The sequence below is a fragment of the Scatophagus argus genome, chromosome 23 (assembly GCF_020382885.2).
Source record: "Scatophagus argus isolate fScaArg1 chromosome 23, fScaArg1.pri, whole genome shotgun sequence".
In the NCBI taxonomy this organism is placed as follows: Eukaryota; Metazoa; Chordata; class Actinopteri; family Scatophagidae; genus Scatophagus; species Scatophagus argus.
Genome location: NC_058515.1, coordinates 4,539,884 through 4,562,711, shown reverse-complemented (window position 1 = coordinate 4,562,711; position 22,828 = coordinate 4,539,884). Strand labels below are relative to the sequence as shown.

At 40.8% G+C, this 22,828-nt stretch overlaps 1 protein-coding gene across 1 annotated transcript in view; it reads right to left on the bottom strand.

Moving 5' to 3' along the window:
- The window catches only part of nlgn2a (neuroligin 2a), a 166,253-nt gene that overhangs the window by 92,531 nt on the left and 50,894 nt on the right, over positions 1-22,828 (bottom strand). Inside the window, exon 2 of the mRNA XM_046380881.1 lies at positions 12,292-13,172. Within this exon, the coding sequence (XP_046236837.1) occupies positions 12,292-12,799 (508 nt within the window). The 5' untranslated portion in view covers positions 12,800-13,172. The remainder of the gene's footprint in view (positions 1-12,291; positions 13,173-22,828) is intronic.

The window sequence follows — 22,828 nt, the reverse complement described above, 5'->3', positions numbered from 1 at the left end:
TGTTTCCATAAAAATAAGCTTGATTATATATTAAAAGTTTCACAGATCTAACACTTCATGAAAAAAGTGCTCATACTCTTGTAAAGGTGCTCTAAAATGGCTCACTTTAATCTATTAGGCTGCACACCACTGACTGGATTTTCTTTTTTTTTTTAAGTTTTAGAAGTTTTCTGGACACTTTAATTTAAGCTTAAAACGTGCAACAGCTCATCACTAGATGCAATGAACATGTGCTACACTGTCTGTTTCACACGTTCACACATAAAAGTGTTGAATTTTGATTCATGAAGAGGTAAATGTATCCACTGATTTACAGGGACTGATTTAATTCAAAATAACTTTCACTGTTTTCCTATAAAATGAATCGTCATGTTTTTTTTTTTCTATACAGTTAATCGTCAGGCTAATTTTAAATTAATTTGACTCACTCACCAAGTTGATTGGTAGATGAAAAAAATCCACCAGCCCGAGCATATTCTTTGACCGGCCATAACGTAAACCTATGCATATTGGCTACGATTTTAGCATAAAAAAAATTACATGGTAAAACAACTTGAAAATTATCTCAGAGGTTTGTATGTGTTGGCATGTGTTGCACAAGAATATTGTGGAGTTTATGCATAACAATTTGATTTTTACTTTTAGACAACTTAGAAAATCGAAACCTCCCCATTTTAAACAACCCTGATGGCCCCCATTTGAGTACTGACTTCTGGGTTTACATGGTGCACTTGAATGCACCACAAAGTCCCAGTCTTTCTGTGCGTATAAACCACGATAAACACTGACAGAGACCTTACTGGTGAGCGAGCAGCACACAGTGAATGAGTAAATCATTTCAGGGGAGAAAGAGTGTGTGCACATGTGAGGACTGTGTCCTCTGACGCTGTCCATGGTCCTGAAATCCAAGCTGACATGAGGGTGATGTGTTTTTTTTGTTGTTTGTTTTTTTTTGTTGTTTTGTTTTCTTGGTGGAAACAAAAAATAAAAAAAAAGCAAACATTCTATTAAACAATCTTGAACCTAAATAAAATAAAAATAAAAATAATGCAGTAGCTAAATACAGAACAATTGTTTTTATCTTGCTTTTTTTACTTGAAAGTTCAATTTAGTTTGGGATTCAGTCGATGTAATAATATTCAAACAAAGATCCAGCGTGTGCATAACATCTCCCTATTATCTAAACTGCAAAGTTAATAAACATTCTCATTTTGTTTTGTCAGAAGGGCGGGAACTATAAGCCACAGCTACTTTTCCACATTGTTACTTTTCTTAGTTTTGTTCTAAGATGGGGCATTCTGTGAGAGCTTCAATGAAGGTCTTCAACACGAAGACCAAAAGGTGTGTGTGTATATGCGCGTGTGTGTGTGTGTGTGCTGCACAGATGATGAAATCACCATTGCATGGATTAAACTGAACTTCCAGTAATTAAATCTGGCCGTCATCTCGGACCCCAGCAGCTACTCTCGCTAACTCGTGACCAAGTGCGTTTAAGCAACGAATTGACTGTTCTGCTACAGGAACATATCAGCAGACATGTTCCACCAGAGGAGGACGTCTTACCTCTGGATAACCTCTTGCTCTCCCTCTTGTCTATTCCTTCATCCCTCCATTCTTTTAATCTCTTCCTTTTTTCTCTTCCACTTTCTCTGCTCCTACCATTCAGTGCAGTGGAAGGCATTGTGAGCAGCAGGACCTGGCAGAGGGAGCTGTGTGTGTGTGTGTGTGTGTGTATGTGTGTGTTTGTAGGAGGAGTAATTTGCATTCACTAGCATTGACCACCTCAGCTTAAGAAACCCTGAAGAGATGGTCCTTTGAGCTGTGCTGAAAGAGATGGAGTGTGTGCATGCGTGTGTGTGTGTGTGTGTGTGGGCACGCGTGCATGTGTGCGCGTGGGGATGAGCAGAAGAGAGAGAGGGGGAGGGAGAAATGTGGATGGGAGGCAGGTAAAGAATGAGAAAAGGCAACATACCTTATCATGGAGACTGAACAGTGCATGTGTAAGTGCACGTGTCCTTGTGCCAACAAGTGTGTGTGAATGTGTTTGTTTTTGCATGTGACTGAGTGTGTATACCCATCAACAAGTGTTTGCCTCTTAGTGCGTGTGTGTGCGTATGTGTGTGGGTTTGCATACATGTGAATCTGCAGTAACTTAGCCTTGGGGCAAACCAGAGTCATTATTAATCCCCAGACAGCTGAATTCTGTGTTTTGCTGTGCGCAGGCTCTTTAATCTTTCTATATCTTCTTTTCTCAAGGTTACTTTAATAACACGTACACTCACGAGTGTGAGAACCCGATCTGCTTCCAATTTCCATGGATAGAGGTAGGACACAGGTAGATATGATCCTGTTAAAGGACCAGTGTGTGCTGTAATATTACTTAATTTTCTTCTTTTTCCAAGCAGTTCTTGCATTGAAGAAGAAACAGTTTAAATGCAGTAAAACTTTGTCTTTTTTTAACTCAATAAATTCTTGCACTGCCCTGTTTATATACTCACGCTTATCTCTGTTTCACAGCACAACAGCATGGAAACAGGATAGCTGACCACGCCAGCCTGATATGGCAGAGTCAGCAGTTGAGAATGTGAACCGTATCAATAAACTGGAGGATTAATTATAAATGGCAAACACACTGAGAGCTGAAGACAATTTATGACCTGAACCTGAACCCTGTTTACCCTGATTGCTAATATACAGTTTCAAAGCTAGCTGTGGTTGTACTAAAAAGGCATCACTGCAGCACTAAAAACATGCTAACAAAGCCAATGTACCGGGGGGATTAGTAGCGTTGCTGTCCAGTAACTTTCAAACATAAAAAAATTTACAAATATAAGCACATTTATAGATATTTTATAAGGCAAATATTCTAGTAATTTAATATCTCTTTCATATAAAGGTGTAAATAAACAAAGATTAAATCCAGAAGTTAGCGATGGTCACATTTGTTCAGTATTTTTGTCCTACTGTTGTATTTGTATTTGGAGAAAAGTTGCCAGAAAATAGGATCATGTAAACACCCATACAATTTTCTTAACAGTGGAATATAAGGTGCTTGCAATGTCAACCGGGCAGGTGGAACTCAGCAAAACCAATCAAAATGCCTGAGTTAAGGGTCTCCAACCTCCATAAATGGTTGCTTTGACCAGACTACATGCATGAATCTGTTAATTAAATGAAATACATTAATAAATATGAAATGCATCTGTTAATTAAAGCTATATTTGCTTATTATTATTTGCTTTCTGGCTATTTGAAAGCAGCAGAAACAAAGTCACCAAATGAACACTCACATATTATCACTTTGTTAGCAAACAGATGCTCATTTAACCATCCAGAAGACTCCTTTCTTGCAGGTTTATTTTTAGTTTTCTTTTATCAAATCCTGAGGGAAATTGCTGGCTCTTCATCTTATAAATGCTGTTCACCAGCTAACAGTTAACATTGTTTGCCATTTGGTGGTGCGCAGTTAGTATACAATGGGTAGTACAGAGGAGATTTTTTTTTCTTTTCTTTTCACTAAAAAGAAGCAGCTGCCCAATGAGTCTGGTAAGCAAGACGTTGCAAATACTGATACTAAACCAAAGAGTGAGGTTGGAGAAAACAGTGAGCCAAAATATGGTACAAAGCTGGCTTTTTAAAAGATCCTATTGAGACATTTAAAGAGAGGCATGTTGTGTCTGAAACCTAGGTCAAAAGGTGCCTCTGTTCCTTAGCTTGACTCTGAACTTGGGGGATTTCTAATGGAATGTTTCATTGAGAGGACAGGGTACAGACTTCAGACTTCATCAAATCCCATCAGATGTACTTCATCAATCCCTGAGCTAAATCAGATGATATCCCAGATTGTGCTGGAGCGCCAATACAGAAATCAAGCCAAAAGAACATGGATAGTCAAAGCCTGAGAGCTTATTATTTAAGTACTGTTGTAAAGTCGATTCACTCTCCTGAGGCTAAAATAATCATTTAAATGGACCGTCTACAGCTAAATCCTATTTCTGCCTTCATTGCTCATCCAAAGCATATGGTGATGACTGGGAGACTCTGAGAATTTCAGGCGGGAGGTGGGGGTTACACTGAGGAGGGGGGGAGGAGGTAAAATGCTGGGAATGTAACCGGAAGAGAGGCAGGATGAAAAGGGTGGCAGTGCATGAAGAAAAGAGATCTTATGAGCTGAATGAGAAGAACAGAAAGAACGATGAGAGAACAGATGACCCACATGAATGGGACAAAACGTGCAAAAAAAAAAAACACTGCAGAGATTATTACAATCATGTGATGTGCATGTACATGCACATACATGCACATACACACCCTCCTCATCCCCTCTCCTTTTCTATCTCTCTCGGGCTTACAGGCTATAAATAGCTGGAACTGAGCCCTTGCTAATTCCTTCATTCAGAGTCTAGTGGAAAGGCAAAATGCACAAGGCCTTTGATGCACGCTCTGACAGGAAGATACAGGAAGTGGTGGAGGGTTGCCAAGACAACCCCTCCACCACCCCGCTTCCCACTTTCTCGTGCCTTCGAACTAAATTCTGCACTCCCTCCCTCCTTCCTTCCCTCCGAGGTTCTCATCCTCTCTTCATGGCAGTGGCTCTCTCTAACTATACTGCTGCTTCTCAGCCTTCTTCAGAGGCTAACTGAAGTCTTCAAAATGTGATCAATATCATAATCCGGCAGCGTACTCCATCTCAGTCATGTAATCGCATAATGAAACCGCAGCATTTGCTTGCATCCACAATGAGTTGCTACTGACAGAAATATGCAAATAATCTTCCTGATCACTCATTATTGATATCTGTAGATCACAGTTACACTTCAGATGGTCCCTGTATGTAAGTGAGTCAGACAAAGGTCACACATAAACAGCCTTTTGAAAAACAAAAGCCAGGAGTAAAAATGTTAAGAATGGATTTAATGGTGTGTTTATCTGTTTATCTAATGTAAGCTGCAAGGTAAAGAAGCATCTCATTTATTAACCACACTGCAAGAGCATTTGATTTTTGACTAAGTGGCTTGACTGTCTCACTGAAAGCTTCCACACTATGTTTTTGTTTAATTTGTTCATCATGACATCATCAGGATATAATAAATTCTGTGATTATGTGCTGCATAAACTATATAGTCACTTTTGACATGTCATCAAAACTTTGCATGCTTTAGTCAAATGAAGCTCCAGGGAAACAATCCAGTTCCAGGACAATCTCTACTTTTCTATAAGATCAAGAAGTCTCCAGTGTTGCTATCGAGTTAGAAGTAGTGGGCAGGAATTTGGTAACTTTGCACTAAACATGCAAACAAAATCATCCCCACTGAATTGCAAACCACCTCAAATGACTTTCACGAAATCTCAGTCCAGTCTTCAGATTTCAAAATTTTCAAAGTCATAACCAATTATATAACTGGACTGCATCCCACAAGGAGGAATTTCACAGATAATCTGCTCTCAAATCTAAACACACCCTGCAAGATCTGAACTTCACTGCATGCACGCGGAACATTAAGACGATCTATTCCTGACCGAGCTCTTTCTTTCACACGCTACCTCCAGTTCTCACGCCTGATACAGCTTCTGCTCAACTCTTCTCATTGTCTGTGCAGTTCTGATTTGTCTTGTAGGACACATCAGCCTTAGAAGTCCTGGACATATTTCTACTAACCTTTCCTCCAGTTCAACAGTCCATCAAACCCACAGGCTACACCAACTTAGCAGTCAGCAATTTTAAAATTCTGCTCTTATCCTCCTCTCAGCACACGTCTTATATTGGATATTGAAGGTCTGTGTTGAATGGACCGATGTTACTGTCCAGATTTATGCATATTGAACAGAGGTAGAGTTTTGTCTTCCCCGGGGGACCATCCATTTTGGCATTCTGTCTTGATATGAAACTCAAACAGCAGACAGATTTGCTGTTTTACTCTTGACGATGTTTTTGCCACTCATCCAACGGCTTCATCAGTCCCCAGGGGTGTATGTAATCTGATTATCCTGGCTTAACATCAACTCAGTCACATGTCATACATTACTGTTCAACAGAAAACTCCCTTCTGGAATGTAGCTCACTGATTTTCTTTAAAATATAAATTCACATGTCTTTTTTATCATTATTCTCCTTATTTTTGACATTTTTGTCTGGAAGTTAATGCTCTTAATACACTGCCAGCAGCATTACACTTATATTTACACAGCCTGGTTGTCAACAAAGCACATGCACATACAAAAAAGCTCCACACACTGTGACTTTGAAAAAGGGCTATCTGCAGGTTTCTGAGAGCTACATGTAATGATTTTTGTAAAGACATTCCAATGAAATGGATTTAAGGCCAATTTAGAAACCAATTATGGATGCTAAAACTATGAACATGAAAGCACTGGAGATAAAAAAGGGATTCACATGAAAAAAAAACGGTCCCAGGATTTCAAAAGCGTTTTATTAAAGGTGATCAATACTACTGGCATATAATTTGGCATATAATAAACCAATTATCCAAAATTGTACTAATAATCAAGACTTGATTTGTTGTTTAGCACAGTTTTGCCCGGAGAGGCTTATTTTGTTTTCCTCTGACAAATGAGCAGCCAGCAATGTACCCCACTTGCACATTTTCAGTCAACATAAAAGGTGCATTAACAGTTGCTAGCTAGTTTATTTTTTTTCACACTAATACAAAAATAATTTCATTAATAAGAGTTTGAATTCTTGGACATGAGCTTTTCCTGTCTAGGCAGCTAGCTACGTATGGCAGATGTCCTCCCTTTTCGCAACCCTTCCTCCAAAGCTCTGATTAGTCAATTTTTTCTTAATGCAGCAGTACAAGGGCACAACGCTGTTTTCAATCACTGGACAAATCTGACACGTGCGACTTTGAAAAAAAGAACAGATGTACTCCGCCAGCTTAGATGTGAAAGACTTGGACTGTGGGCTGGAAAAAAACCCTCCGTTCTGACTGACCAGAACCTTCTATGAAACTACCTGGAGATGCATGGCTTTAAATCTAACACTTCTCATTCTCACTCCTGTCGCTTGTCTTTTCTGTTCTCTTATTAAAGGTTTTGTATTGTCTGCTTCAGAACTGGTGATCACACTCACATCAAAGAAAACTTCTGGGTATGTGATAATGGGTGTGTGTGTGGTAAGGAGAGAAAGACAGTTTCATGAGTCCCCTGGGAAGGGGGAGTGTTCTGCCTGCAGAAAGATAGTGATCTCTTTTCCCCCATTTTTGTTCTTCAGAGGGCATCATCTAGGGTTGGCAGGAGAAAGAGGCAACATAACGAAAGAGATAAAGCACAATAATCAAGGGGTTTTCTGGCATAAGAAGCAATACATATCATATTATTCCACTGCAGCTACCTCTCTCACTCTTTCCATTATTTATCTGTTTGTTTTTATCTTATATTTATTCATTCATCTCTAGCCCTTTGGAGATGCCGATGTAGCATAGCACCCCTCGGCCACTGTGTACATTATTGTGTTAGTATTGAACTCCTTCTTGATGAATCTTCTCAGAAAATTGAAATATTGCAGAATGGGGATACGTGGGAGTTTGAGTTTGATGCATGAAGATAGATGAAACATCGGATGGAATAATTTATAAGCCTCCAGCTTGCATCCTGCAGCTCATCCCAAGAAGCATAACTGACAACGCTGAGGTTAGCGGTTCAAATCCAGGAGGAATATCTGGCATACCCCTTGTACAGCCTCTTCAAAAAGGACTAATTGAATAGAACTAGCAGCTTAATAGGCACTTTGTAACAGCTTTTCAGAGTAAAACCTCAGCCTACCACAGATTAAGTTCTTTCAAACGAGTCCGTTCGAGATTTTTCAAGATTCATGCTTGTCTGGTTGTAGGAATTCAATCCTTCAAAAAGGAATTATTGATAAAGTGCTATATACACCAATAAAAAGGAGGAAGTCTGCATTTCATGAGCAACTCATGTTAGTGTCCTGTCTGTGTCCACACCGGCTTGTTTTTTTTCCCACGTACAAATGCCTCAGACTAGACAACAGCTCCCGCACAGCTGGATGGGTAGTGGTTTGAAAGGAGGTGCTGGAAAATGGCCATGGCAAAATAAGGAAAAGATAATACTCTTGGGCATAATAAAATGAAGAGTAGGATGAACCATTTATTTGGATGGAAAAGTTGTAAAGTATCTGTGGCAATGACAGACTACTGAGGGCTAAGGCTGCATTGATGAGTGGAGAGCTGGAACGACGGAGGGGTGCTGAGCTGTGAGGGACTAAACAAAAAAGTCCATTCAAGTGATGGAGGTGCCGAAAGGGAAACCGATATGGAACAGAGTGATGCTCAGGGTGAAAATCAGTGCCTTATCACTATAGTTACATACACAGCAAAGTGCACATAAAGACGTAAGAGAGACATGGGTGAATACACACACAAAGGCACAAGTGCTGATGCCAATAGTATCAGTGTACTTGGTCTACGGATGTGAATGGTTTTGAATTGAGCATTCACACAGTGGGAAATGGGAAAAGTCGCTGTTACGAATGTTAAGAACAATGTAAAGCACGAAGAGGTCCAAAATAAACTACAAGAACAGCAAAAATGCTAGTAGTCATTGTAGATGTCACACTGTATTGTGGGGTCTACTGACAAAATTAACCTCATTCACAAAAACATCTGCTAACATGAAAGTCACGCTTTCTCCATCACTTCTTTGCCCTCTGCCTAACTGCAAAAAGCACAACTATGAGCTCTTGTATGTTAGGAAACGTTTACGGCAAGTTCCCGTGTCGGGGCTGCTGAGTCCAGCTAGTTCGACTTATTTACCATGAAGTCTTGTTCTGTCTTAACGACTGCTGACTGCTGAGAGAAGCATGCGTTTTGTCTGCGAGCCTGAGGCGGCAGCAGCAGCAGCAGCAGCCGGTCCTTCCCTCCCTTCCCTTCATCGATCGATCCACCGTGACTCTGCAGGAGCCAGATGAAAACCTCTCACTATGATTTATGGGATGTCATCTCCAGGGGAACCAGCAGAGCCCCTCCCTCCTTGCATGTGGTGAGGGAGCAACCTGCCAGAGGGCGAAACCAGTTCCCCTGGATCCTAAGGCCTGATGTTCTGTATTACTGCAGGGACAAGGAAACAAGCTGAGTGTATTGTAAACACTTTACAGTATAGTGGCATTCCAATGACCATCACTATATTCTTATAGACTGACTAGTAAAGTAAAGCCAGAATAATCCTTCATTTACTTTAAGTGGTAACACAGAAAATTACTTAATATTTGCAGAACTTGTGAGCTGAAAATTTGGCAAAAAGTCTCTATAACATTCATATAGTTAAAGTAATAAAATCTAATAGCACTAAAAATCCTCATTTGCATATTAGATTAAGCTTCTGCTAATTACATATTAACAAGTGCAATTTCATATTATTACTGTAAGGTATGTATTAGTTTCCTTTCTTGGTTTGCTCCTATATTATTACAAACTCAGAAACATATTTAACATACCAGGGAAGTAAACAAAAAAGACAACTTCCATTAGCAATTTACTACACACTTAAGTATTACTTAAGAAATAATCACCAAATGTTAGCATATTTGTTTATCTATGACCAAACACACATCTATGCAAATGTCCCACTTTTCTCCATTTGTACCAATGACAGCATTAAGAAGTAATTCTAGAGGCTTAATCTACTTAAAAATAGAGGAGGTTTTTAAGGATTCTGTCTTAAGGGTGCCCTAAAAAAAGCATACAAGGAAGAGGCCTCAGGAGACACTGAGTGGCAGCATTCATTTTAAAAAAGTAAAAAAGAATAGAAGTGAAAACGCCAACAAGGCAAGAGAAGATGGGAGAGGACTGGATTGTATGTGTGTTGCTATGTGTGAAAATGAGTTGCACTGACAGTAATCACGGACAGCAAGTTGTGGCTGATTGTTAATCTGCTGTCCGAAAGCTTTCTCCTTTTCCTACTTTTCTCATCTTTTCTTCTCTCCTCGTTTCCTCTCCTCTTTTTTCTGTTTTCTCTCCTCCTTTTTCCTAGTTTCTTTCCCAATATCCTCTCCTCAATCCATCTATTCCCCTTTCTTCATTTCCTTTTTTCCTAGCTTCACTTTTTTCATTTCCTTGTTTCCTGCACTCTCCCCTCCTTTTCTTGACCCATTCATCAACCCTTTCTTCATTTCCTCCCCTCTTTTTCCCTTGTTACCTCGCCTCTTCTCCTTATTATCTCATCTGCTTTGCTTGCTTTATCTCCTCTCCTTTCCTATCTTCTCCTCTCCTCTCCTCTCTAGCAGAAAATGTAAATAAATAACTTAAAATCAATGTGAGAGGAGAAGCAGGAGCAAAGACAAAGATGTCCCTGGGGCTGTTTTAGGAACGCTGAGGCCAGCAATGTCATGGCTGACTTGACCACCATAAATATACCAGCAATGATGATGAGGGATGAAACAAGTTCATATGTTGGCACTACATGTTTCTGAACAATAAATGAAGACATATTCATCTCAATTACGCATGTGTGCATTGTCGATATTATATTCATAATTCATCAAACATCTGCCCACACCCTGACTGATACAGTGAAGTATTATGCTGACGATGATGGGTGTAGGTTGGGTGATGTTTCATGCTGATGAATGAAGGTCATTATTGGAAGGTATTTTACACCTGCGTCACACTGTGTGTGCTACACACCAGTAGGACAGTGTGTAAGCAGGTGGGTGGGAGTGTGTTGCAGTTGCATTTCTACCAAGTCGTACATCTTGGAAAGGGGGGGGTGGAAAAACAAGCTGTGTGACAGTGTGAAATGACTCAACACCTGATGTATAGTGTTCTATATGTGCCCGAGGAGCTATAAGTGGCAATGATGGGCTGTCGAGGGCTGAGGCTGCAGTGTTGGAGTGGAGAGGCGGAAGGAAGGGTGTTGAGCTGTGGAAGGCTAAAAAAAAAAAAAAAGTACAGTCAAGTGCTGAAAGGGAGACTGAAATGTGTTAGAGTGAGGAAAAAAGCTCAGAGTGGAAATCGGTAGCAGTTCACTATACTGACACACACCAATGTGCACATATAGACAGTAAGAGAGACATAGATATAAAACAAAAACAAAAAAAAAAACAAAAAATCTATAACACTGATATTGTCAAAAGGCAGGATGGTATGTTCATTCTTTTAATGTTTAAACTCGCATTAGTGTGGATGTGATTAGAACCAAAGGAAAAAAGTTTTATCTGCAATACATAAATTGTGCAATTTAGATTGCCCTCATGTTCAAAAACACTTTGTGCATGTGAAACCTGCCTATGTGTAAAGCCATCTGTCTGTGAAGAACCCTTAATATTATAGATAGAAAAATAAAAAAAGACAAATGTGAAACACCTCTTACAGTAGCCTGGGCAGGGAGAGTGAGTGCGTGAGAGAGAGAGGGGGGGTGGGGGGGGGTTCAAGTCTCTATATTTCATATAACATCTGCCAACAAAATGGAAATATTTCTCTTTTGTTGCTCACAGACCTAATAGTGCCTGGGCAGACAAAAAAAGGGCGCTGTCAGATCTGAGTCGAGAGAAGAGGGTTCTTGATGCTTAAAAAAGTATGAAAGTCAAATGTCACCTAATCCTTTTCTCATAAAGCACCTGGAAACCGCTTCAATCCTGCCCTTTTGTTCTCTTGCTTTATTACACCTTGAATGGGAAGTACTGTAAAACCAAGGAAAGGTAAATGAAAAATTCTTTGACGGTGCATGCAATATTTTACATATTGTGTCACGTCCACTGACCCCCACACACCCCTTCAATCACTTTCTACAAGAGGTATTTGCAATATATAGTGTTAAGAGTTGGTTGGTGAATAAAAACATAAGAACACTGACAAGTTTTGCATTTATTTCCACATTAAGTGAACTATCTATGCTCCTCTTCCTTTTGAGTAGTTCTTTGACTGTTTGCTAAGCCCCTCGCATGATCAGTAATTGCCGTATGTTTTCCATATGTTGAAATGGTGTATACAGGCTTGTACTAAGTGAAATAAACTGTATATCACAAGTGTGGATGGTGGTTTCTGTCTTTTCTTACCTTCATCAACACCAAAAATACAAGGGCAAAAGTGGAAGGAAAGTGTGTTTGTCTGACATAAGCTGCATTAGCAAGTCTAGCTAACTACCTTATATGCACTACTAACCCGATTCACCCCACCTGAGTATGGAAAGCTTCACAGGCACAGCGAAGAGAACGGGGCTTGGCAAACAGTCAAATATGTGTTCATTGTTCTCAATGTTACCCACTAAATCCTGATTTCCCAGCCTCCACCAACTCTTCATTTAATACTGTCCACTCACCATCCTCCGTGGGCACGTAGATATTGAGGTAGAGGCAGTCCTCGCTCTGGTTCTGGATGTAACCCGCTGCCACATCTAGGTTGTCTGTGAACCACACAGGGAGCATAATCTCCGGGAGCACACCGTGGACATTCTGAGGGCACACAGGGGCAAACTGGGTGGCGTTGCGGATCTCCTGCCAGGATCCAGGGGCTTCGGGTGGCTGAAAGCGGCGGTCGCCAATGGGTGCTGTGGCATAGGGTACGCCGAGGTACTGCTCAACAGGGCCCAGGATCTCATTGTTCAAGTCCTTCTTGATGCCTCTGAGCTTCCCGTAGTTGGTGGTGACTATGGGGTGTTTTGAGGGGTCAAGCTTCTGGCTTGAGCCAAAGCTGAAAAGCAGGATGAAGCCCAGCACAGCCATGAGGCACCAGTCTGTCATGAGACTATGGGGGCGTGTCCTGGACACCAAACCGCGCCGACTTCGTTGACTTAGAGCAAGTGGAAGGCGGTACATGACTGGATTCATATGGTTCAGCCACCTGCTTCTTGTCTCTTTTTAAGTACTTTCGTCTTTTTCCAAGAGAATGTGGATTATAACCAACAGTCTGGAAGTTAAAGCATCAAACTAAAAACAACAAAAGCACGCAGACCCTGAAAGACTAAAACAAGGATTTTTTGGAGGTCTGATCCACACAAGGAGTGCTGAGTAAAGGTGAAATGGAAGGCAAAGCAGTTGTTGGGTTAAAGGAAGGTCCTTGGGGTGTTGGGTGTGGGTGCCAGATCAGTGCTAATTCTGCAAAACAGTGGTCCAAAACACTTCCCCAGCCATGGTTCTGTTGCGTTCCATCCCTATTGGTCTCCTTCAATCCAGATCATTTGATTTGAACAGCCAGTGAATTCTGCAGAATGAGACAGAGGAAAAGGAGCAGAAGGGAGGAGATTAAAAGGACACAGATACAAAAAGAAAAACAGTAAGAGAGAGAGGGAGGCAAAGGGGAGAGAGGGAGAGAGAACGATAAGAGAGATTATTGCTTATTTGAAACAGAAATACATTCAATTAAATGTTGTCAGTGCAACAGTTTTTCCTTCAACTGTTGCCAAGCAAAAATGTTTCCAGAAATGAAAGCAATAGAAATGAAACCAGACTGAACAGAGAGCACTGTCAAGTCAACATGCCTCATTTTGGGAACATTTCATGTTGTGATCAACGTGTTTCACTTCATTTCATTACATCACAGGCTGAAAAAAAAAAACAACAAAACAAACAAAACAGTTCTTCAGCATGTAGAGGAACCCTGTGATCACATTTTACATGCTCTGGTTTATGCAACATAATCTGACCAGCAGAAATATTACATACACCCTATGTTGAATGCACATTTCTATATGACTCTACCTATCCATTATGGATGAAAACTGTCCTGGTCTGACCTGCATGTGGACATGCACCAAATCCACAGTTCCTGGTGAACTGTGTTTAACCTGCCAGCTTACTCCTAGCGTGCTCACATCCCTGCAGAGAGCTAATGTAGTTTAGCAGACCTAGTCACGACATCGAGACTCTAACAAAACTGCTACTGATGCCTCAATATTTACAGTTATTAATTTCTTAAGGACCACAGTGCTTCTTCCAGAGATAACAAAATAAAGTAGGCTGCACAGAAGAAAAGTCATGGCTAGAGATTAGGGTGAGCCTTTCACTGCCCAGTGAGGTCAAAGGTCAGTAATGTGCGCCTGTAAGCAGCTTATACCAGCCCAGGCTACATGCAGAGCACAAAGACACACACATGCACGCTGTAAGCTTTAAATGTCCCACACATGAATGAGTGCCCACACACTGCACACTCATTCATGTAATCTAGTGCGCAAATGTGCAAAATCCTCATGTAACAGACCCAGTCAGAAATGCATGAGGCATGAAGGAGATTATACAGTCATAACATTGTCGGGTGGTGTTATGTAATGTTCGGAGACACACACCACAGCAGTAATGAAGACTGTATGGGAAGTGACAAATCCTTTTTTATGTTGCACACACACACTTTTTTTCCATCTTATCAGATTTTTTTTAAAATCCACCATTACCTCTTTCTCTCTTTCATGCTCTCTCTTACTTTATCACTATGGTATAATTGTCCCACTTATAGTCATCATTAACCGTATTATTGCATCACCTGCACCCACTGAAGTGCCTCTGTTTTTGTTGTCGTTTTTTTCCCCTCTCTCACTTCCAATGAAGACACTGGAATTTGAAAGTATGGACATAAAGCGTCCCGAGGCAAGACAGCAGATAATTAGAGTATACAGGCTGGTGAGCAGGCACTCACATTGATATAAGGCATACAAATAAGGAGGCACATTCATGTAATAATATCGTTTCTTACGTATAACAAGCTCTTTGAGGGGAGCACATACTCGTGGGGAAAAAGCTGTAGTGACAACAGATTTGTATTCTTCCAGAGAGGGATAATTGTGCGCGTCTGTAATCACTCATTGTCTTCTTTTGGTACAGTGCGTTCAGCCTAAATATATTGGTGTCTGCCTTTGTTCCTCTCTGTGTCTCTCTTGTTGTTCTGCCCACGCGGCCATGCCATGCGTGCATCTGGGAGCGTATCCTCTCATGAAGAAGCGGGCAGCACTATGTGTGCTCTAATTAAACCGTGGAGAGTCTGGAGGCCGGCCTGCTTCACGCTGCATGCAGGGACGAGCCCTCCACCCCCACACATATATAGACAACCACACACACACACACACACACACGCGCACCAACATCTACCACTCAACTTTCATCCTCCAAAACACATAAAAGAGACTGGAAGATAGAGAGGCAGAGAAAGAGAGAGGGAGGAAAAAATAGGAGCATGGATAGAGTCAAATGAGAGATGAGAAGTGAGAGTGCAGATGGAGAGGAAACAGGTCCTGGTTTTAATGAAAAACTTCTCTTCGGTCAGCAGAGACCCTTCAGACTCCTTGAGCAAAAGCAACATGAAGCCGTGCTTCACTGACTCTGGAGCACCTCAGAGAAGTGGACATCTAACAGATCCACATCCGTAAAGCTCAGGAAGGGGGCAATTGCCCTGCACTTGCACCTCAGGTTTGGGTGGGCGCAGAGGGCAGCGGAGGCCCACACAAGCCAGAATCCCTGGTAACGATCCAAGGCCCTGGCAGGCATGAGTGTGTCTGGTGGGACCTCCAGAATTTTGGGGTGCATCTGAGTGTTTAATTGCTAATTGGCTCAATTAGAGGGCCTAATAGGTCCAGCTTTGCTGTGAGCAATGGGAGAGCTTAAGTGATTGATGAAGCAGAGAGGGAGAGATGAAGGGGGTGGGGGCTGACTGGTGGGAGGGAAGTGGAGCATGGCAACAGAGCCATATAGGAGATAACCACGGGAAAAAGTGTGGTCTTTGCTGTGCTGGCGGCACACAATATCACACTTACAGACACAGATTTAAGGAAGAGAATTTCCTGGAATACTTTAACGCTGTGCATTGTCTCTCTTTCTCTCTCTCTATCACACACACACAGATGCACACTCATCCATGACTCATGTCATCGGGAGAATGTTCTTCCTCAATCCGGGGAGGCACAGAGATGCAGGGTGACCACACAGGTCATTCAATGGCAGACCATCAGTATAACCCTTATCCTTCTCTATACCTTGCATTCATCTCCCACTCTCTATTCCTCTCTTACTTGGTATTTCTCATCAAAATGTGCACCACCCAAAAAAACCTCTGAAGGACAATGCAATACAAAAAAAAAAAAAATCTATTTTCAATTCTTGACCAGTTTGTTCACTGCAGGCTGTATTGCTACAGGCCTGTGTGCCTCTGTGTCATTACAGATAGGCACAAAAAGGTGCAAAACAATAACAAAACTGTTTTCAAAGACTAAACATTATTCAAATTGGGTACCAACTAGGCTTTTAGCAGATATTTTTACCAACAGCAACGTGCAATCTGCAAGCAGCGATGTGTTTGGCGTCACTCTTCGAGTCTCTGGCACTTTTACACGGTCCCAAAGCCACAACTTCTTGCTCTCACATACTGCTGTGCCCTTCATCATTTAGAGAAGGCATGGTTAAATTATGGCCACAGGCTGTGGGCCAGAGCCAGCCCGTCAAACTCTTTAATCTGACCCACAAATCCGCAAGTGATACAATTTTGTTGCTTAATTTGTCGACGTGAAATGTCTCCTGTCTGTTAGCAAATTACAATAGATGGTGCAGTAATGTCTTATTATTAGGCCCTCAGCTAGGCTATAACAATGTCACCACTGCTCAGTACAGTCGATATCCCTTCCGCCGCTGAAAAAAACGAGTGCTGTGAAAAGGAAAGAGTCGAAAGTGAATGCTGAGTACATAACACAGAATGGACAGCCAAGTACTTCTCACTAAAGAAGAGAGGAAAGCAGAATGACAGATCTGTCAGGAGTCTGTTGAAGAGTTTTTCCCAGCATTTAAATCTACGCTAAAATGACTGTCTTTAAGGTAGGAGAAGGAGAAATAAAACAGCTTAGCTGCAAGCTCAGCAAGATATTGCATGTCTACTAAGCAATGTACAATTCAGGAGCAGGTAAACAAATCTTATTTTTGCTCAAGAGAAAGAACATCACAGAAAGTACTTCAGTGGGAAGTTATTGAAATTGAAGAAATTGTTTTGGAACCCACTTTTAGTATTTCACTGAATCAAACTGTAGTCACTTAGTGCAGAAATGATAAACAAGGGCTTGGATTCAGTCATTCAGCCACTGACTGAATGACTTACTCTTTATTCTGTTGCTTCAAATATATTTAAAGTCTTATTCTGTATTGCAGAGAGTTAGGTAAGAAGACTGATACTGATAGGCCAAGACGTGGTCCCGCATACAACGGGAAAAAAAAACAGAATATGTTAATTAGTCAGCATTAGAGGAGCTGGTATGTAGATTTTGGTTGAAGTTGAAATATCTTAATTTTTGGCTACTGCAGTTCAGTTGAAATAATCTACAAACACAACATTGACATATTTTCTCCAGTAGTTCAATCTTCCGTTCAATCTTCCTAGCTGTGTTTTTGGTGTCCAACAACTCCGGAGGGAAATACCCAGCTCTTTAGCTGCTAAATACTCCAATGTGTTCATTAGCCAGTGGCTAATTTTCTCTGCAGTTTGGTGCTGAGCAGGTAGCGTACAGTCGTTTAACAAAGCTTTTTCACTGGAAACAGCTGTCTGCTATGGCCAATAAAACACAATGAGAGCATTGAGAGCGAACTATAACAGCAAAGTCGTGGGCTGAAAAACCAAAATAATGAGGTAAAAGAGGCTATAGAGAGGCTATCTCCATCCCATTTTGGTTAACACCATGGGAACTTGTTAGAATCTTTTAATTCCTAATAACATGATTTATGCACACCATTCGTCAATTTAAAAGACGATCCTGCAAATCGAAAGAAGAAAGGCGCAGATTGTGATGAAACTGACGAGGTATAAGACTGTAAAAATATGAAATTAAAAAGACTACACAACCAACAGTTGCCTGAGTGATGTCATCCCGTTTGACCTTCTTACAAAACCAAAGTAACTGTCCTTTCACGCAGCTGCAACCGTCCACATGGCCAGACTTGCAGTAAAGGCCATGCTGGTGTTGGTGATGTGTTGTGAGGGACAAGGGAAGTAGTTCACTGAGCAGTTTCACATAAAACTGAATAGTCCTTTATTGGTGACCTTCTTGACTTGTAAAACTGTCTTTTAAACTGACAAGTATCACATATTCACAGCAAATTCAAAAGGGATAAAAAAAATGTGTCTCTAGACATTTTTTTCTACATACTTCTACGTACTTTTCTACAACTACATATTTTTTCTGACGTAAGTTTCCATGGGGATACTGGAGGGAGATGGATTTCACCTCTGTATATAACAGCAGGTCAATCTTCTCATCTGAGTCTCAGCAGGAAATCCTGTGTCGAACTTTTTCTTTAAGTAAAAGAGCACCGCTCAACATAAAACTCAATTAACTGCGCCTTTATGCAGGGTTAGATTTATATGACACAGTTTGGAAAAAGTGAGGCCTCTGTGGGGTAGTGTCACAACAAATGAGTCATCCAACATATGAGAGGGATATCACGTTTTGATGAAAATACAGACGGAGAAAGTGATTTTTCTTCACAGCGGCTTGATCAGGAAGCACTGTGAGGACGTGTTTGTGACACTTGTGAATTTTATATTATATGTGAATTGATTTAAATAATAAGAATGCTTTGCAAAAACAAAATCCAATACCAGACCGCAAAAGTTGAAACATCGAGTCCCAGCAAAAATTAAAAGCTTGAAATTTACTGCACAGACAATTAGACTGCAGTACACATTGCAAGTGGTGTTATTATTATTACGCGTTTCTCTTGTATATGTGTGAACAATTTTCTCCCTCATTAATTACAACAAGACTCACCAGAGATCATATTCCACAAATTATTACTCGTCTTTATTCTACGGATCTTCATTTCAAAACTGACTCCAGACTTTGATGTTGTTGCCATGAGGGGGAGAGCTGCTTCGCTGCTCAAATTGAGACAAGAATTACACAGAGCGCTTATGACTCCATGTTTTTAGCAGCAAGCCTACTTTGTTATCTTTAATTGCTGTGAGGAGTGTTCAGTAGCACTTTTATGAGAGGCTTCCTCCAATTAACCTGCTGTTAATCTTCCACATGAAGGTCATGTCTCTCCTCATGGTGACTGAAGTGTGATCAGCGAACGTGATTATAATTGCACTTCATTTGGGAGGAAATAAGCATTATTCCTTTATGTTCCTAAAGGCTAAGCATGGATCCGGATTAGATGAGGTTGTGTAACTGACTCATACACATCAAAAACTGTGATTTGCGGGACATGGTTTGACACTTGAGCCTCTTCAATTATATTATCTTACATGTGTTTGATATTTAGCTCTTCTCCATTATTTTACAAAGTTGGACTCATGAGTTCTGGTACCAGTGTTATGCTGAACAAAATCTTCTTTCTTATTGAATGAAGGAAGTTAAATATCTCAAATGTAAAGTGCTGCCTCAATACAGAAACTATATAACTATATACAAGAAAATACCGACATGAAACAGCCTAAAACTGGCAATGATTTTGACTTAAATGAGAAACTATCAAATAAGTACAAATCTGAGCAGACATCAAAGTTTTGATTGAGTTTTTAATGTTTTTAAAGGTGAATGCGGAGATGTGATTTTAAGGATTATAATTTGATAATTACGATTTTTGTATTTGTATTTTAGTTTAATTCATTTAAATAAATAAATGCTAGGATATCTGCTGGATGGGTCAGCTTTTTTTTTCAGTATTTTGTTACCTTATTGTTGCCTTATTGTTGCATTAACTGTACTTTCAGTTTTGTGTTGAAATGGAAAGAACGAACATTTAAGTCTGTCCATTCTTGATTCAAAGCTGTCTACTCTTCTCTCTTTAGAGAACATTATTAATCGTCTCTGACTCATTTGTTTGCCTGTTGTGTCTCGTCTCGTGTCTCTCCTGTCCGTGGCTCTATCTTACCCACCGACTTGAGTCATGCGTAATTCTGATTAAAACAGAAATGCTCCGTCAAAATGTATTTATTCTCTCAGACCTGGTCCAGGAGTGTGCTGCAGAATCATTCTGGTGGGTACAGTAAAAAACTTTTCATCCTACATTCTTCTCAATCCTAACTGCACTGTTCACAAGATGGAGAGTGAATTAGGCTGTGATGTTTTTCTCATCACACACATGGCTGTTCATTTGGCTATAAAGTTTCCCCAGTTTTCCCTCAATGGACAAATCAGCCTGGAAATCACAGTCTAAGAATCAAATCTATCCCCATTCTACCACATAACTTTAAGATGACAATTTAAATGCCACTAAAACTGATTCTACTCAATTCTACTCCAAGACAGTCCCAGAATCACTCACTAAGACCTCTCCTGCAATTGCTTGCTACCTCTCCCTGCATGTTGTGTTGCCAGTCAGTCTGTCAGTAAACTTGAACTTAATGATAGATAATAACATGACTTGGCTGCTGGTGCAGGCTAATAGCTGGAATTCAATGTGTGAGGTTGATTCAATAGATAACAAATCAAAGCAGTGTCATAAATAAAGCGAGTCAATGCAAACATACAGTATATAGAGCATTTACCCTGCCAGTGTGCAGCCGAGCATGAGACACACACACACACAAATATACTTCACTCATTATCACCGCAAGGCTTTCAATGCTTGACAGTATTTGAATCAGCTCGGCGCATTTGTTTCAACATTTGCTAATTAATACATGAAGGCTGAGACATGAAAATTGGACATTTGAAAGTCAATGCGTATCTGTGGCTATGTTTGTGTGAGAGTGTGTGTGTGTGTATTTGTGTCCAAAGACACATTTTTCTATGTGTATACACTCTCCAAAAAAAATGTCATGTTGTTTGGAGTTTCCACGATGTGCGTGCTTTTATCTGTGTGACAGCAGTTTTGATGTGTTGATCGCAAAATAATTTCGAGGGCATGGTAGAGTGGATGGTTGAACCGAAAAGGGCTATTTCATCTTTACAGACGCCACATTAATGCCAGTAGATGGGGTGGGCATAAGTGTGTGTGTGTGTGTGTGTTTGTGTTTGTCCGCCGTCCTGCTGACAGCCTCTGTGTGGGCTCCGAATAGAAAAGTGCCAGCGGGCAGGTCAGCGTTCACTCAGGCTCCTGTCAATCCCTTATTCTCATTATTTCTCATCCCTACATCTCTCTGTCTCTGTGGTAAAGAAGGAATCAGAGTCAGGCCAGAGTACAACAGATATAGCTTGAGGGAGGAGTTGTGTTAAGAAGGTGAAGAAATGTAACGTAAGATCAACTAACATTCAGTTAGTAGTAATGATCTGACTTGGATAAGCCTTGAAGTTAAAACTCCATCGTGACGCCTCATCATCACCCTATTAGACATAAGCCATTATCTGGTTATTATGTAGTGTTTTCAAATGATCGGTTTTATGTAGCATCGCAGCATGCATTGCTAACATCTCTGATTTACTGATAAAATATAATAAATCACAAAAAAAGTGGAATTCTCTGGAGACACTCAGAACATCCAAAAGCTATTCAAAGTTATCTGTAAACATCTGCTGCACAAAAACATAAACATTTTCTATCAGTGAAGAAATCACATAGAAATTTACTGTTTCTATTTAGCCTTTCACTCTTTAAACAGTGTACATTGTCTTCCCTCCCTCCTTGACTCTATTCACACACTATAGAGACCAAACCGGGCTGACAGTGGAAGAGAAAGGGATGATAGACTGCCAGCTACAACACAGACACAATGGGAGGATGCAGAGACGAAGGGAGGGCTAGACGGAGGAGGAGGAGAGTGTATGGGCTGTCAGTAGACTTGTTGACATCACACACGCACACATACACACACACAAACACAGCGGTGGGTAGAGGCAGCATGAGTGGGAAGTGCGCATGTGCGTGGAGGAGTGGGTGAAGGGACTGTGAGCTACCGGAGCGCAAAATTAGAAACAATGTGTCGGCAAGAGTTAAAAGCAAATATTTACAGGGCTTTAATTTGCATTGGGAGCACTGTGTTTCCGGTGTGGGTCAGTGCATCTATGGTAGAGCTGAGGAACATGGAGGTGCACGGGTGGTAATTAGACAGACAGCGGTAGATTAATCACAGGCTGACAGCAGAGCCCCACAGCTACACAAACACATTCACAAGCTATACTCATCCACATCACTTACTCTGGAAAAATACTCTGGATGTTTTACACTCTCCAAGAGAGAATGAGTGAACCCAGCCTTATCCTTTCTTATTTTTCGGTTTCTTAAAACACCCTCAGTGTCCAATCGTGGAGCTCAGATTACTTCTTTCTCTTCCTCTGTCTCCTCTTTGAATCACTAGCTTTCAAATTCCCAAATTCCCCTTGCTTAAGGACAGCTCTTGAGCTGCTCATCCCCATCCCCACCCTCCCGCCACACAGATTGGTGGGAGTGTCCAGGAGAGACAGAGGACAGCACGGTCCTGACCCCACAGGGAAGAGCTCTTCCGTGGGCTGGAGGATGCTGCCACAGCTCAGTGGAACGTGAGAAGGAGGAGGGAGATATAGTAGTTGGCTGAGAGCACTGCCATTAAACACGTTCCATATATCATAAATATTTTACAGTCTTCTAAGTGGTTTCGACCTTGGATCAGAGTACTGTAGGTTATGCCATAGTATGGGACAGACACAGGCAGGGTTTCGAAAACTTTTCAAATTTTTTACAGTGGTAATTACATTTTTTAACAGAAATGGACTGCACTTCTTTTTGAGTAAAACATCAGCAAACATTGTTTTTTAAGTAGACCATTCGTGATATGTGTGATACATGCAGAAGAGGTTAAGATAATGATCATGTTAAAGCTCTTATGTACAGAAAATTGTGTTTAACTATCGACACCTTTAAAGTGATACACATTTTAGACTTGCAAGCCCTCTTCTCCACTTTTAAATAATGAAATTTTCATTTTTTGGTATTGGATTGGTATGAGAAAAGCACTGATTGTGGACTCTCTTG